General features: G+C 45.1%; 2 protein-coding genes across 2 annotated transcripts; both read right to left on the bottom strand.

Annotated features, from left to right (window-relative positions):
* Positions 1-2,419: 2,419 nt before the first annotated feature.
* Positions 2,420-4,229, bottom strand: BKA55DRAFT_698717 (uncharacterized protein; the record flags this gene model as incomplete). Its single annotated transcript, XM_046200542.1, has 2 exons — positions 2,420-3,267; positions 3,326-4,229. 2 exons carry the CDS (start codon positions 4,227-4,229, stop codon positions 2,420-2,422), a joined length of 1,752 nt encoding a protein of 583 aa, XP_046040845.1.
* A 248-nt stretch (positions 4,230-4,477) lies between these two features.
* On the bottom strand, positions 4,478-9,926 carry BKA55DRAFT_531015 (uncharacterized protein; the record flags this gene model as incomplete). The annotated part of the gene is made up of 3 exons (XM_046189190.1): positions 4,478-5,558; positions 5,622-9,324; positions 9,443-9,926. The coding sequence occupies 3 exons, from the start codon at positions 9,924-9,926 to the stop codon at positions 4,478-4,480; spliced, it is 5,268 nt and encodes a 1,755-aa protein (XP_046040844.1).
* Positions 9,927-13,700: the final 3,774 nt, after the last annotated feature.

Below are 13,700 nucleotides of genomic sequence, written 5' to 3'. Positions count from 1 at the left end.
CTAACCTAAACCTAACCCTAACCCTAACCCTAACCCTAACCCTAACCCTAACCCTAACCCTAACCCTAAACCCTAACCCTAACCCTAACCCTAACCCTAACCCTAACCCTAACCCTAACCCTAACCCTAACCCGACACAGTGCCGGCCGCTGATGATTAGCACTGTATGCACTGTGTATCCCTAGATACTGCCGTCGTTTCTTCACAACTTTCTCTTTCTCTTTCTTGCGCTACCGCGCCTCTGCCGAGTGCTAAACACGCGCTCGCGCGCGTACAGCGGTACACCCACCCGCCCAAAGTCTTAAAAAGTCCTTTTTGTCTTTTCTGTTTTGCACTATACTTATACCTAGTCTACGCCCTATTCAGGGCCGTGCGAAAATACACTGTATCGCACTGTGCAGACCCTCAACCTTCAACCCTGACCCCCCTTGTGAAACCCTGACTAACTAACCCAGATAACCCTCCGCGTCACCCGTCAGTGGCTTCCCTACTACTACCAGGCACTGGAGTCCTCACCGACAACAACTACAAAACTACTCTCAAGACTCTCCCTTCGGAGAGCGAAAAGTCTGCCTTCCCCCCTTAACCCCAACAGCTGGCCTCTTACCTTTCTCGATCAATCCAATCCAATCCAATCCAATCCAAAACCTGTGCTTGTGCTTTAGACTTAGGGCTACGGGTAAAACATCAAAGCGATACCCCAGATGTTCCCCTTCCCTTCAAATCCAAGCCCCTACCTATCTCATCTCATATCCCATACCGGCAACTGAGACGAGATTAATCAGCCGCTTGGCCGCCCTGCTCATCCTACAGCAGCGAGAGCCTAGGTTTCCCTATTAGAACACCAAGCCGTGACTGCAAAAATCTCTTTCCAGTCTAATAGGGAACAGACAACCAGTTGATCATGAATCCATTTATGAATCGCCTCGGATAGGAACCCTCCGAGCTCAATATGCACTGCATATATGGGCAAGGCGACCAGCCAAGAAAAACCGCAGACGTCACTAATATCCCCTTGGGCTACCCGTCTGCTCCCTTAATCCTAAGATCAATTGCCTAAACCATCACGGTAGTACAATTGTCTCTACAGCCCCGACTTGAGAGACATAGATTGGGGAGGGTCGACTGTGGCTAATCTCAACGGAGTGAAAGAGCCGGAGAAGAGGAAGAAGAAGAAGAAGAAAAACGAGAGAAAAAAAGAAAAGAGAGAGAAAAAGAGAAAAGGCATATGTTAATAATAAACTTAAACCCAATTGATTGAATCTGTCAACCTGATCGTCAACCCTTCTCGCTTCGCTGCTGTATATCCCCATATTCATAATATGGCCGCTGCTCTTCCTGTTCTGAGTTTGGCTGTAGTTGAAAGTGGAGAAATGGTCCGCTCCAAAATTTGGGGGACTGCTTCCCTTTTGAACCCGCCCAGCCAACCCTTGCAGCTACCCCTGCCCCCCCCCCCCCCGGCCTTGGTCATCATCCTAGTTGCCGTAATTGTGACTGCAACGAAGCATTCTTCTCGTCTGCCGTTCAAAACGGGACATTAAGAAGGACGATATCCATAAGTTTTGTGACCTTATTGAGGAAATCGCTGTGCCTTTTATCTTAAAGGAAGATGCATCCACTCCCGGCGCAAAAAATATATTGCTGAGCCGGCTCGAGGAAGAAGGGACTCGTCGTGGCATGAAATACTCTGGGGAAATATATTGAAGTATGTTTTCGTTCGACTTGTACTGTTTAACACAAATACATAACTTTTCGCCCATCTTACGTGAAGAAATACATGTTGGAGTGGTGGTGATGATGCTGGAGTCGCGACGTGGTTTTTCCGAATATTATTACTGGTAATTCATTTTTTCAACACTCAACGAACTACCCTGTACCAAACAACCCATTCCGTGGCCGCTACGTATTTTACTCTTCAACCACCGTAAAGTACATATTCGACTTAGGCTATCTAGTATTTAGTATTGCGTCGGAGTTCTTTCCTTCACTTGGTGTGTATTATTTTACAGAATTTTTGGGTCGAGTATGATGTCGGTTTTGAAACATCGGTCCAAGTATGGTGCCGGCCAAAACTGCCTAATTTCCCGTTAAACCTCGACGGCTTATTCTAGCTGGGCAACAAACCTTGTCCAGGCTTTGGGACCTAACAACTTGCTTTTTTTATCCGTCGCCTGCTGCGATCATAACTTATGCACGTGTGCGCTACAAAGGTAGCCTTAAAATTGCGCAAGAGAGTACATCATAGTTCTCACCCCATCATGTACGCTCTGCATACGTTCACGCCGCCCACCCCCGTCTGGTTCGACAGTGCACCTCAAACTAGTGTTATCTTCGCCATAAGGATGAAAGGTAGCTATTGCACTATCTATTATGGAGAAGCCTCTGCCCGTCTTGACTGATCTTCACAGTGATTACTACATTACTCTAGCTTGGCTGTCATCTGATCTCTGACTGCCTTTCTCAAACGTTTTTGTGGCCTCCACGACCCATCCGTTTCATCTGTCTGCGCGGTTAAACTCGTGTCGCCTGAATGGATCGAATCCGTATTGGCAACAGCCTTGCCAGCTCGTACACGGCCACGCCGTCGGAAATATCTCCGGAGCCTTTCCCGCTCATCCGCTGTTCGTGGATATTTCCTAGCTAGTAGCTGCAGATAACGACATCCTCGTGACTGTGCTGCCAGATCTCTTGCAGCGTCTTGCTCGGCTTGTCGTGTCGCGGAACGCGAAAACATGCGAGATTGTCCGATTTCGGGTGTGATGCTCGCAACTGGAGAGCTGGGGTCGACATCGCCTGCCTCTAACAGTTCCTCGAACAATCGACTGAGTTCATCTAGAGTCTTATCCCGGATGCGTGTAACCATCCGTAGTTGGGGCGGATGGCCTCTCTCTACGACGGGAAAGATACAACCCCTGTTGTACGCCTCAACCGCACGGCCAAGTTGAAGTGCATCAATGTCAATACAGTCACGCGTGCTCCTGACTAAATCCCCGGCAGACCAGTGGTAGCACGGCTTTGCATTATCTGAGCTATTCACCCACCCAGTGATGCCGAAACGACGCTTGCATACCTCTGATAATAGCTGCGATAGATTATCTTGCACAGAGACGTGGCGATCTACGTCGTTGACTTTTCGCGTTGGCATAGCTGGTTCGTGGTGCCTTGTGGACTTATCCAATGGGGTATTATGGATAATCGAGGCCCAGGTAAGCCGGCGTTTGAGATTGGTAGCCCGGCTTTCCTTTGTCGTCGTTAGAAGCTCTGTGTCTGAGGCCAGGGCAGAATCCAATGCGTCAATAGCACAATCCGCCTCAGCTGTGCGTACCACTGTGTTGCGGCCGCCGCCCAAGACCCATCTCCACGAGCTCGATGCTTCGACGAGTTGCGATACGGTAGGGCAGCGAAGCCCACCCTCTCCGACGCTTCATAGCCGTGCCAGTAGAGCTCGGCGAGAATAGGTCATCAAAGAGATCCTTCATGCTTGTCGACCGTATTTTGTTTCCGGCGACAAGGTGCGGTCTCGTGTGGCTCACATCACGTTGACGGTCGTGAAACAGGTTCGATAGCCCATCGTAGCATAAGCTTGGTGGACTAGACACTGGATAGCTCATCGACGCCTCGTCCGTCACATCAGAGCCCGTCTTCCAGCTAATACTCTTCAAGGCCACACGCCAGACATCCCGCTGAAAGAGCTCGATGACTGTGGAGTGCAGGTATTCGAGCCACAGTCTCTTTGCCGCCGCGTCGTCCTGCACTCGATATCGCCCTAGCCAACTCTGGGCTTGCCACATGCGAACGTGAACGTCTCGAATATCCTTGAGGACTCTCCATTGACGCTTGTAATCCTGGCGTAGGAGGTCGTTACCTACGGCGAGTCGATCGCCAACATCGGAAGCGAACCGCCAGGTATTCCAGTCAAACTTCCCTGGTAGCCACCAGCCAAATCCGTGCGACTTAGACGTCTTGTTCAGACCTAGCCCTTCTCGCTCTACCTTGACGATCCGCGCTTCCCCACCCTCAACTCTCACGCGCTGCGTCGACGTCCATCTATCTCCCCAGAGTACCGATTCTTTCGCGATGAGGGAACAATCGTAGCTGAACCGAAGTCCACGAAGCGCTGCTGCCATAACAACAGTCTCGGGAAGTGAATATTTCAAGCCGGTCTGCGATTTTACATACTCAAATAGGAAACAATATCGATTGACGCTAGCACGGAGGAAACGGGCCATCGTTTGAGAAGAAACGGAGAAGAATGGATGGTCCCTCTCTTTATCTTCTTCATCATCGCCTGACCCATCCTGCGCGGGGCTAGATGAGAACATACCAGTGATACGCCGTAGAAGGGCCAATGATACCCTGTCTTCTGCACGTATACCATATGTGAATGGGTGATGTGTTGATTCTTCATGATGTATCTCATCATCATCATCATCATCCTGGTCGACAGCAGGAACGTTGCGATGAATACGGAGCTTGCTCAGACGGTAGGCACATTGTACTCGGGACTGGTGGGCATGTGCCCTCGTGTGGAGTTACGTTGATCTCTGAGATACGATGGGTCTAGCGCCATGCTCTCGGTGTGGCGGTTCTGGAACGGGTACTGCTTAGCTGCATCGAAGGGAACTTTGATGAGGTTGTAGAACTGGCTATACACGAGACCGTTTCGAAGCTCCCAGCTTGATGAACTAGGAGTGATGGTCATGTCTCTCGCATCGCGAAGAGTGACAAACGGATAGGTCGTCCTGCGGATTGGCGGAGCCTGACGTTTGCCCGATTCGTCCTTGCAAGCGTCTTCCTCACGATGATACAGCCGATTTTGGATCCGGCTCCACTGTAGCCGGCGACGCCAGAGCCTATCCATGCAGCAACGGCGCCAGATAAGTACGCGTCCATGTGGTCCTGTATCGGCCGGCGTCATCTGGCGGCCGATGTCAATGTAAGTGACATCCGGATCAATGTACGCCTCGTCAACCGCAGAATTCCAGTGGTGCTGCCACTCCGCGAGTGCCGACTCGAACGTGGGCCGCATCCATGTCAGTTTGGTGTTCTTAGCAGCCATGTAGAGTCGCAACCCTGCATATTCAGGCCAGAGAGCAGCCCTGGAATGTATCTCCTCCCATAAAGCTGCGAGGTAGCGGGACTGAAGCGTGACGTAGAAGTGCTTGCGTCGTGACCCCGGCTGTGCGGCCGGACCGTCTCGTCTTTTCGCTCCGGTAAACCCATCCAGTTCTTCTTCCATATCGGCCTCATCTTCCTCCGCCACCGCCAGAGCTACTAACGCTTCCCGGGGCGCACTGCAGTCCGAAGACGCGATGGCATGTGTCTTTGGGATATACTGGAGTATGTTATTGTCATCGACAACAGCTTGTATGGCGGGCAGCATCACCTCCTCGTACCAGTGCACGAAGTTCTTTTTGGGAATACAGGTCTGGCTGTAAGGATCGGAGAGCTTGCCGGAGAAAAGGGCAGGGAAGAAGGCCCAGATGAACGTATCCGCAAGGCCAATGACACGTCCAAGGCAGTAGTTGGGGACATTGTGGAGGCGAATTTTTTGGGATCTCCGCGCGGTAAGCTTGAGTACGTTATCAATATTACGTGAGGCATGATGTTATTTTCGAGACCTAAGCGCGCGCTTTAGACGTATGGGAGGTTTCCATGACCCGCTTGAATCGGCAGAGTCGCTATCACTTGTATTGCTCTTTACGCTCTCGCTCTCCCTCTCGACAGATTTAGATTCTATTGTGTCCTCGTCTGCTGTTTGGTCACAGTTAAGGGCAGACTTCTGATGGCTGAATCCATGCCGTGTCATCCGGTTGTTAGAGCCAGTGGAAGACTGACTTAAGCAGGGGATCGTGCAACCTAACGGCATAGAGCTGTTCCCAGCTTGTTTGTCCATGGACTCGGTCTGTACGATCCTGATGAGTTCGCTAAATAACTGATCTAACTCCTCAAGTGTGCTATTACGTATACGTTTCACTAGCCTCAATATCGGTGGTCGGCCCCGTTCAGCAAGGGGGTAGATCTTCCCATTGCTACAGGGCTCAACAGCTCGACCAATGTTGAAAGCATCAACAAAAAGTGTAGTAGCGGTACATTGAAGAAGATCATCAGGGGTCCAGTGAAAACGTCTGTCCAACGGGTCGGACTCGGGTGTCCATCCAGACGTTCCGAAGCGCCTGGCTGATGTTGTGATCATGGTTTCACAGAGCTTGTCTCTTATTGTGATCTGGCGTTCCCTGTCCTCCATAGGACAAATAGGTACGGTAGAACGACAGCTGTACAGACGTAATAGATCGGGAGTGGCGTAAACAATAGAGACCCAGATCAGTCTCCGTTTAAGGCCTTTCTTGCGGCTCTCCTTTGTGGTAGAAATGATATTTGTAGTGGATGGCCAAGGCAGTATCCAATGTGTCAGTAAAAGGAGCCGACCAAGCTTCATGAACCAACGAGACGCTTCTGCGCACCCTAGGACTTCACTTATGACCTCAAAACTGCGCCGCACAGCAATACGATAAGGAGTGATTTTATGGTATTTTCGTGGTTCAAGTCGTCCTTCATGGAGATCAAATCCCAAGAGGTCACATACAAGGTCCCAGATATCCAGTGAACGAACCTTGTTACCCGTCAGAAGATATGGTCGAGTGTGACTGATACTCCGGCGTCGATCGTGGAACAAGTCTTGTAGAACATCGTAGCAATAATCTGGGGGGTCAGATTTAGAGAATTCAGTGGCCGCCTTCTCGTTGAGGTCAGAACCTGTCGTCCAGTCGAGGCTCTTGACGGCTTCGGACCAGACGTCGCATTGGAAGAGCTCGATCACAGTACTGTACAGGTACTCAAGCCAGATGCCCCGATTGACTGGCCGTTCTCGAACTGAGTAATGCTGAGCCCACTTATAGGCCTGCCACATGCGTGCATGGACATCACGAATGTCCTGAATAACCCTCCATTGACGACCATAATCGCGTTGTATGATATGGTGGTTCGCAATAATTCGATCGCCAACATCATTTTTGAAGCGCCATTTATCCCAATCAAATTTACCTGGGAGCCACCAGCCTAGCCCATAGTCCCTTGAAGATTTGTACAAGCCTAGACCTTCTAGCTCTACTTCGTCACCCTGCTGCTGATCGTTTTGTGGTGTAGTACTGCGGCCCTGTCTCCATCGATCTCTCCACAACAATGGTTCCTTTGCGATGATACCAGACATGCTGAAACGGAGGCTACGGAGCGCCATTGCCATAACAGCAGTCTCTGGTAATGAGTAACTGGGTCCAGTCTGAGACTTGATGTGCTCGAAGAGGAAACAATACCTATTGATATGGCTATGTAGGAAGCGTGCCATGGTTCTTGACTGTATGGCGAAAAAAGGTGGCTCCAGGTCGGGCGTAACCTCTTCATGGACAGCCGAGACGGCTGTCTGCGAGGGGGCCAAGTGAGGGAGTATACGTTGTAGAAGCGCCCAAGAGAGGCGATCCTCAGCTCGAACGCCATATGCGAACGGAACTGGGATCTCGTCTTCACCATTTGGAATCAAGGCAGCTCGAACCCGAAGTTTGCTTAATCGATAAGCGAGCTTGAGAGAAGCTTGATTTGCATGACTTCCACGGGTAGACTTTTCACAATCAGCGAGGTAGGAAGGATCCAGAGCCATCTTTTCGAGCTGGGGGTTCTGAAACGGGTACTGTTTGGCGGCATCAAAAGGAATCTTGACGAGGTTATAAAACTGGCTATAGAGGAGACCTTCACGAGCCTCACGGCTATTGTGGGTGGGTGTGATTGTCATGTCGGCCGCGTCGCGCGTGGTGACGAACGGGTACTCAGCTTGACGAAGGGTTGAGACGCCACATTGACGTGGCTCAAAAGACTGTGAGTGGTTATGTTCGTCAGGCTTCGCCGTGTTGTACTGACGACTCCATGCTTGTCGCTGCCGCCATAGTCGTCTCAGACAGCAGCGGCGCCAAATAAGGACATTAGACTCAGCAGCAGACCCAATTTGAGGGGTATATTGACGACCAATGTCGATAAATGTACAGTCTGGATCGAGGAATTTCTTGTCAACAGCGGCATTCCATTGATTGTCAAAATCACTGAGGGTCTGAGCGATATCCAAGTGCATGTATGCAAGCTTCAGGTTCTTCGCCCCCATGTATAGTCTTACGCCAGCGAATTGTGGAAATGCTATTATTCGCGATTGAATTTCCTGCCATATCGCCCCAAGGTGTCTGTGTTGAAGTGAGTATGAGAGTGCGTTGCTCCTTGTGCCTTGACCAAGCACATCCATACTCGCATTTGCACCTGTAAGACACTCAGTGGAGATACCCTCCTGTCGAGCGCGTGACGTAGATTGAGCGACTCGGCGGCTTGGGGGAATGTACTGGAGTATGCTTGGATCTTGAACTGCTGCTACAACCGCTGGCAATAGGACCTTATCATACCATAATGTGTATTGCTCCTTGGGAATTGAAGTCCGCTTATAGGAGTTATCATGTATGTGGCGATGGCACAAAGCAGGGAAGAACACCCAGATGAATGTATCTATCAAGCCCTGAACCCGTCCAAAGCAATAGTTTGGGATATGATGTAATAGACGTCGTTGCTGGCAACTCCCTCGCGGCTGAAGATTGTTGCGATGAAAGCCTTCGGTAGGGATGTCGAGGCTGATGTGAACGTCATCCGTGAGGTTGAAGATAACATGTGGTTGCGGGTACCACTGAATACCCAACCTGGCGACAGCCAAGGACGAGGGGAAACTACATATGCTGTCGACGTCGTACGTTTTTCGGATGAAGTTATCTGTAAAAGGCTGTGCAAGGCGATGTTTGGCTTCCAAGCAAAGACTCGGTGGTACGCCACCGCATAGAGATCCTTCAAGAGCGATTTGGCAAGCTGCCCTGTAATCACGTTGACGCGAGCTTGTGTGCTCTTGTGAATTAGAATTGTGAGGCAGGTTATTACTGCAAGGATCGTCCGCCGAAGAAGCATGATCGAGAATATCAGAAGTGGGTTCAGTGACATGCGGTAGGGGGTCATGGCTATGATCATCATTCATCAATCCATCGAGCCGAGCGATAACATCTTCTAGTGAGTCACAAGAACGGTGGCAAGCAGTCTCGATTAACTTCCCGTGGTCTGCATCATGTTCTTCTCTTGAACAGCTTGGATGCATCATCCACTCCTGAGCAAGATGTTTCTCGAGCCTCGGGATTGGGTTCTCTGAAGGCGGCGGATTTTGAGGGCGGTGATTGGTAAATTCGGGGATGCCATAGGATCTATCCTCAACATCATGGCCATCGGCGACGTCATCAATATGGTGAAGAGAAGCTATAATCAGGGTCAGTTATGCGGGTTGTAGCCAGGACTCGAGATGGTGCTTCAAGGGATTTGAGGCGAAACCATTCTTGACAGGCATCTCGCACGGGAGTGAGATGAAGAGACTTACCTGAATGAGGGATAGATTGCGTGCCCAGGCTGAAATGAGTCGTTTGTTCTTCTATAACTTGGCGAGACTGGGGCGTTGCATTACCCGTATGTGGATCATCATCCTCCACAGATGGTAGATCACACGGTCCTTCAGCTGAATCCACCTCTACGCCGCTTGGTTCGTGATCGATCAAAGTAGACTCGACCGGCAGTGGATCTTCATCTGGTATGGGAATGTGGAGTTGCGACTCCAGGTGGAAGCCGGTACTCGGGTCCGTTGACGATGCAGCTGGTGACTGCCGAGACAACGTATGGTGGTAATGCACGAATTCTGTTTGGTGCAGTTCGGCGGGCGGGAGAGAGGGCTGCACGGCTTGCTGATGTTTTCGTTCGTAGTATCGTTGTGATCGTACGCGCTGCAGAGCACGCTCCCGAGCGACCCGCGCTTCTTCAGATTCTGTCTTCCTGGGTCGACCACGACGTCTAGGGGCTGGTTGAGACATTATCTTGCTTGATCTCTGATGGCAACGGAAATGGGTTCCATAACATTAAGATCTGCGAGACGCGTCTTCTGGCTGGGCTCGTAGTTTACATAATCGCGTTAAAAAAAGCAAAAACAATGAACAAGAGCGCGGCATCCTTCCAAGGTGCTGGCGCCCAATAAGGCCCGGCCTTACAAACAACCTCGAGACATTTCTTTTTAGAATTATCGCAAAGAGAGCTACGCACTGTAAGTCTTTGTACGATATTTTGCACTAGCATATGACTCCCTATTTCGTCAAGGCTTGAGGACTCAATGAAGCTACCAGGCCAATTGAATGGTAGCTCTCCCCCTCGTCGCCTTGGATTTTAGGGTAATAGGTTTCAACTGATCAGGAAAGGTCGCGAAATTGTGTCACCAGGTTTTCGCGCTAAACCAGATTGAATTAATCGTGAGCCAAGACTTTCAAAGTGGGTCGTCGCTATACCTATTTGAATTTATCGTGAGCCAAGAAATTCTTTGTCATCAACCAACTTGACTAGAATCAATCGACTAAATATTCTGAATCATCATAACTTATTCCACAGACTTGAGAAAAATCGGGGTCTAGTTTCATCAAAATAAGCTTGTCTCGCTCTATCATATACTTGGCTTTTGGCCCATTTTGAGAAGTTTTTGTTCTCTGAACTCACGCATCAACCCTAACCTCCATATCCCCATATGAAGTCTCACCCTAACTCTCACCCCAACCCAACCCCAACCCAACCCCAACCCAACCCTAAGTCTAACCTAAAGTTTTACTTTAACTTAATTTTATATTTTTAAGATTATATTCTTAGTAATTAAATATTAGTTTTATATTTATAATATAATATAATATAATTAAAAATAATATATTTTATATTATTTACTTATTTTTAATAATATAATTTAAAACTTAAAATAAATTTATTTTTTTATATTTTATTTAATATTATAATATATATATTTTTAATATTAATACTTCTTTTTTTTATATAAATAAACTTATTAAATCTATAATATCTTAACTTTAATTATTTTTACCTTAACTTAGACTTTAAATAACCTTTTAATAAATATCTTTTAATATTTAACTTAACCTTATTAACTTCTTTATTTTATTAACTTATTTATTAATTATAATATTTCTTTTTTTACTTTTAACTTATATTTCTTTATATAATTTATTTTATTTAATATCTTATTTTTATCTTATTTTATTTTTTTATCTTTTTACTTCTTTTTATCTTCTCTTATTATCTTATATCTCTTTTATTTTTACTTATTTTTCTTCTTATTTTATATCTCTTTTTATTTTTTCTTCTTCTTATTTTATTTATTTACTTTTCTTTTTTATTTTATATATTTCCTTCTTAACTTTTTTTATTATATTATTTTATTCTTTTTTTTAATTATTTCTTTTTATAATATATATATTATATAAATATAATAAATAAGTATAATATTTTATTTTTATTTTATTTTATAAAAAATTAATTAAAATCTCTATAGCTTATATATAACTTTTAATATAATTCCTTTTATTATGTTTTTTAAAAAGTTTATATAATTAAGATATAAATAATTTAATATATAAGTAAACCTTTTTATATAACTTAAGTAAATTAAAATTCTTTTAAAAATAAAAATAAATAAACCTTATAATATTATAATAAGTAATATTTATTTTATATTTATAAGTATTTTATTTAATTATATACTTAATATAAAATAACTCTTTTTTATTTATATAATATATTTTCTTACTTATTTATTTATTTTATTTATTAATATTCTTTTATTTATAATAACTTTTATTTTTTCTTTTAAAATTAATATATTTATATTTATATTTATTTATTTTTCTTATTTTCTAATATATAATAATTCTTTTTTTAATTTATAATTTAATATTTAAATATAATATAAATTTATTATTTTCTTTTTTACTTATATTCTTTTAAATATTAATATATAACTTAATAAATTATACTTAAAATTAGACTTAAGGTTAAACTTTAGGTTAGACTTAGGGTTGGGTTAGGGTCAGACTTTGGGTCAGACTTAGGGTTGGGTTAGGGTCAGGCTTAAGGTCAGGCTTAAGGTCAGGCTCAAGGTCAGGCTCAAGGTCAGGCTCAAGGTCAGGCTTAAGGTTAAGGTTTAATATAAGGTTAAGGTTTAAGTATATATAAATAATAAAATTAAAATAAAATTTAAATCTTTTTAATTTTAATTTTAAATTAATTCTTTTTTAATTTTCTTTTATCTTATTTTTCTTATATATATCTCTTTATTTTATATTATTTTTTCTTTCTTATATAACTTCTAACTATCTCTTTATATAACTTCTAGCTATTTCTTTTTATAGCTTTTAGTTATCTCTTTATATAGCTTCTAGCTATCTCTTTATATAGCTTCTAGCTATCTCTTTTATATAGCTTCTAGCTATCTCTTTTATCTCTTTTAAGCCTGATTTTCTGCTCCTTCTTTAAAGAGTAGATTTCCTTTTTATATTTTACCTCTCTTATCTTGCCTAGAAAGCCTATCTTTTAAGCTATAAGATCAGTTATTCCTGTATTTTACAGCTAATCTTCCCCTCTTTATCCTTATAATGGCCTCCTATAGCTGCCCTACCTGTGACGGTAGCTATAAGGATATTCTAGAGCATATCTGCAAAAAACACCCTACCGAAGCCTATACAGATCAGCAGCTACAACCTCTGAATCTAGCTAGGTGCCCACACTGCTCAACAGCTTGCCAAGGAGCCCAGGGCATTAAGGCTCATAGTGCTAAAATCCATGGAATAAAAGGGACTTCAAATATCTCTACTCTTCCTAGGATAAGGACCTATCCAGCCACTAGGGCCCAATATCAGCCTCATCCATCTATAATAGCCTTAGCTAAAGAGCTAGCTGCTAGAAGGAAAAGGCCAGCTAAAACCCCTTCCCTAGAGACAGCAAGACCTTTACAGAGGCAGAGGCAGCAGCCTTCCAGCCCTAGCCCTTACCCTCTCCTAAGCTCTCAGTCTCTTAGCCCACCCCAAAGCAGCCTCTTTCCAGAAGACCAATCCAGGTTATTTTCCCCAGACCTTCCTGAAATCCCTATCTTCCCTATAGCTGAAAGAGGAAGACCTAGGCAAGAGACTGCTTTTCAGGCTAGTATTCCCCCTTCTAGTCCTATAGAAGAGGATTCTATTCAGTCTCTAGCTAGGTCTATATCACATATCTCACAGACCCAAGCCGGATCTATCCCCCAGACCCCAGCTAGACCTATTCCTCAGGCTACAGCTAGGTCTTCTTCAAGGTCATCTCAAAGGGCCTCCTCAAGGTCTTCTTCAAGATCTTCTTCCAAGTCCTCTTACAGATCTATATCTCAAGGATTTGCAGATATCTTATTAGACCTAGAGACTCCCTCTTCCTCTCCCCCAGACCTTCAGCAGCAACACCAAGAGGCTATAGCACCAATCTTAGCTAAGGGATCTATACAGAAGCTTCTAGCCTATGCAAAAATCCCTATAGTGGAGAAAAAGCTACAAGCTAGACAGGCAGCTATTTTTAAGATAGCTGCTCAGAAGGCTGCTGAGGCCTTTATAAAGAGACTTACTGAGAAAAACCTCTTATACTTTCTTATCCTCCCTAGAATCTTAGGTCTTGGAATCCAGAAAGGAGATTTATCTACCTATTTCCGAGCCTATCCTTCTAATATCCCTTCCCTAGAGACCCTAGAAAGCCTCCTACAAAGCCTAGCTTAAAGTACTTCTTTTTCCCCTTCTCAA

This window comes from Fusarium redolens (assembly GCF_020744475.1).
Source record: "Fusarium redolens strain MPI-CAGE-AT-0023 chromosome Unknown BKA55scaffold_42, whole genome shotgun sequence".
In the NCBI taxonomy this organism is placed as follows: domain Eukaryota; kingdom Fungi; phylum Ascomycota; class Sordariomycetes; order Hypocreales; family Nectriaceae; genus Fusarium; species Fusarium redolens.
The sequence above is the reverse complement of the archived record's forward strand: the minus strand, read 5'-3'. Positions and strand labels throughout refer to the sequence as shown.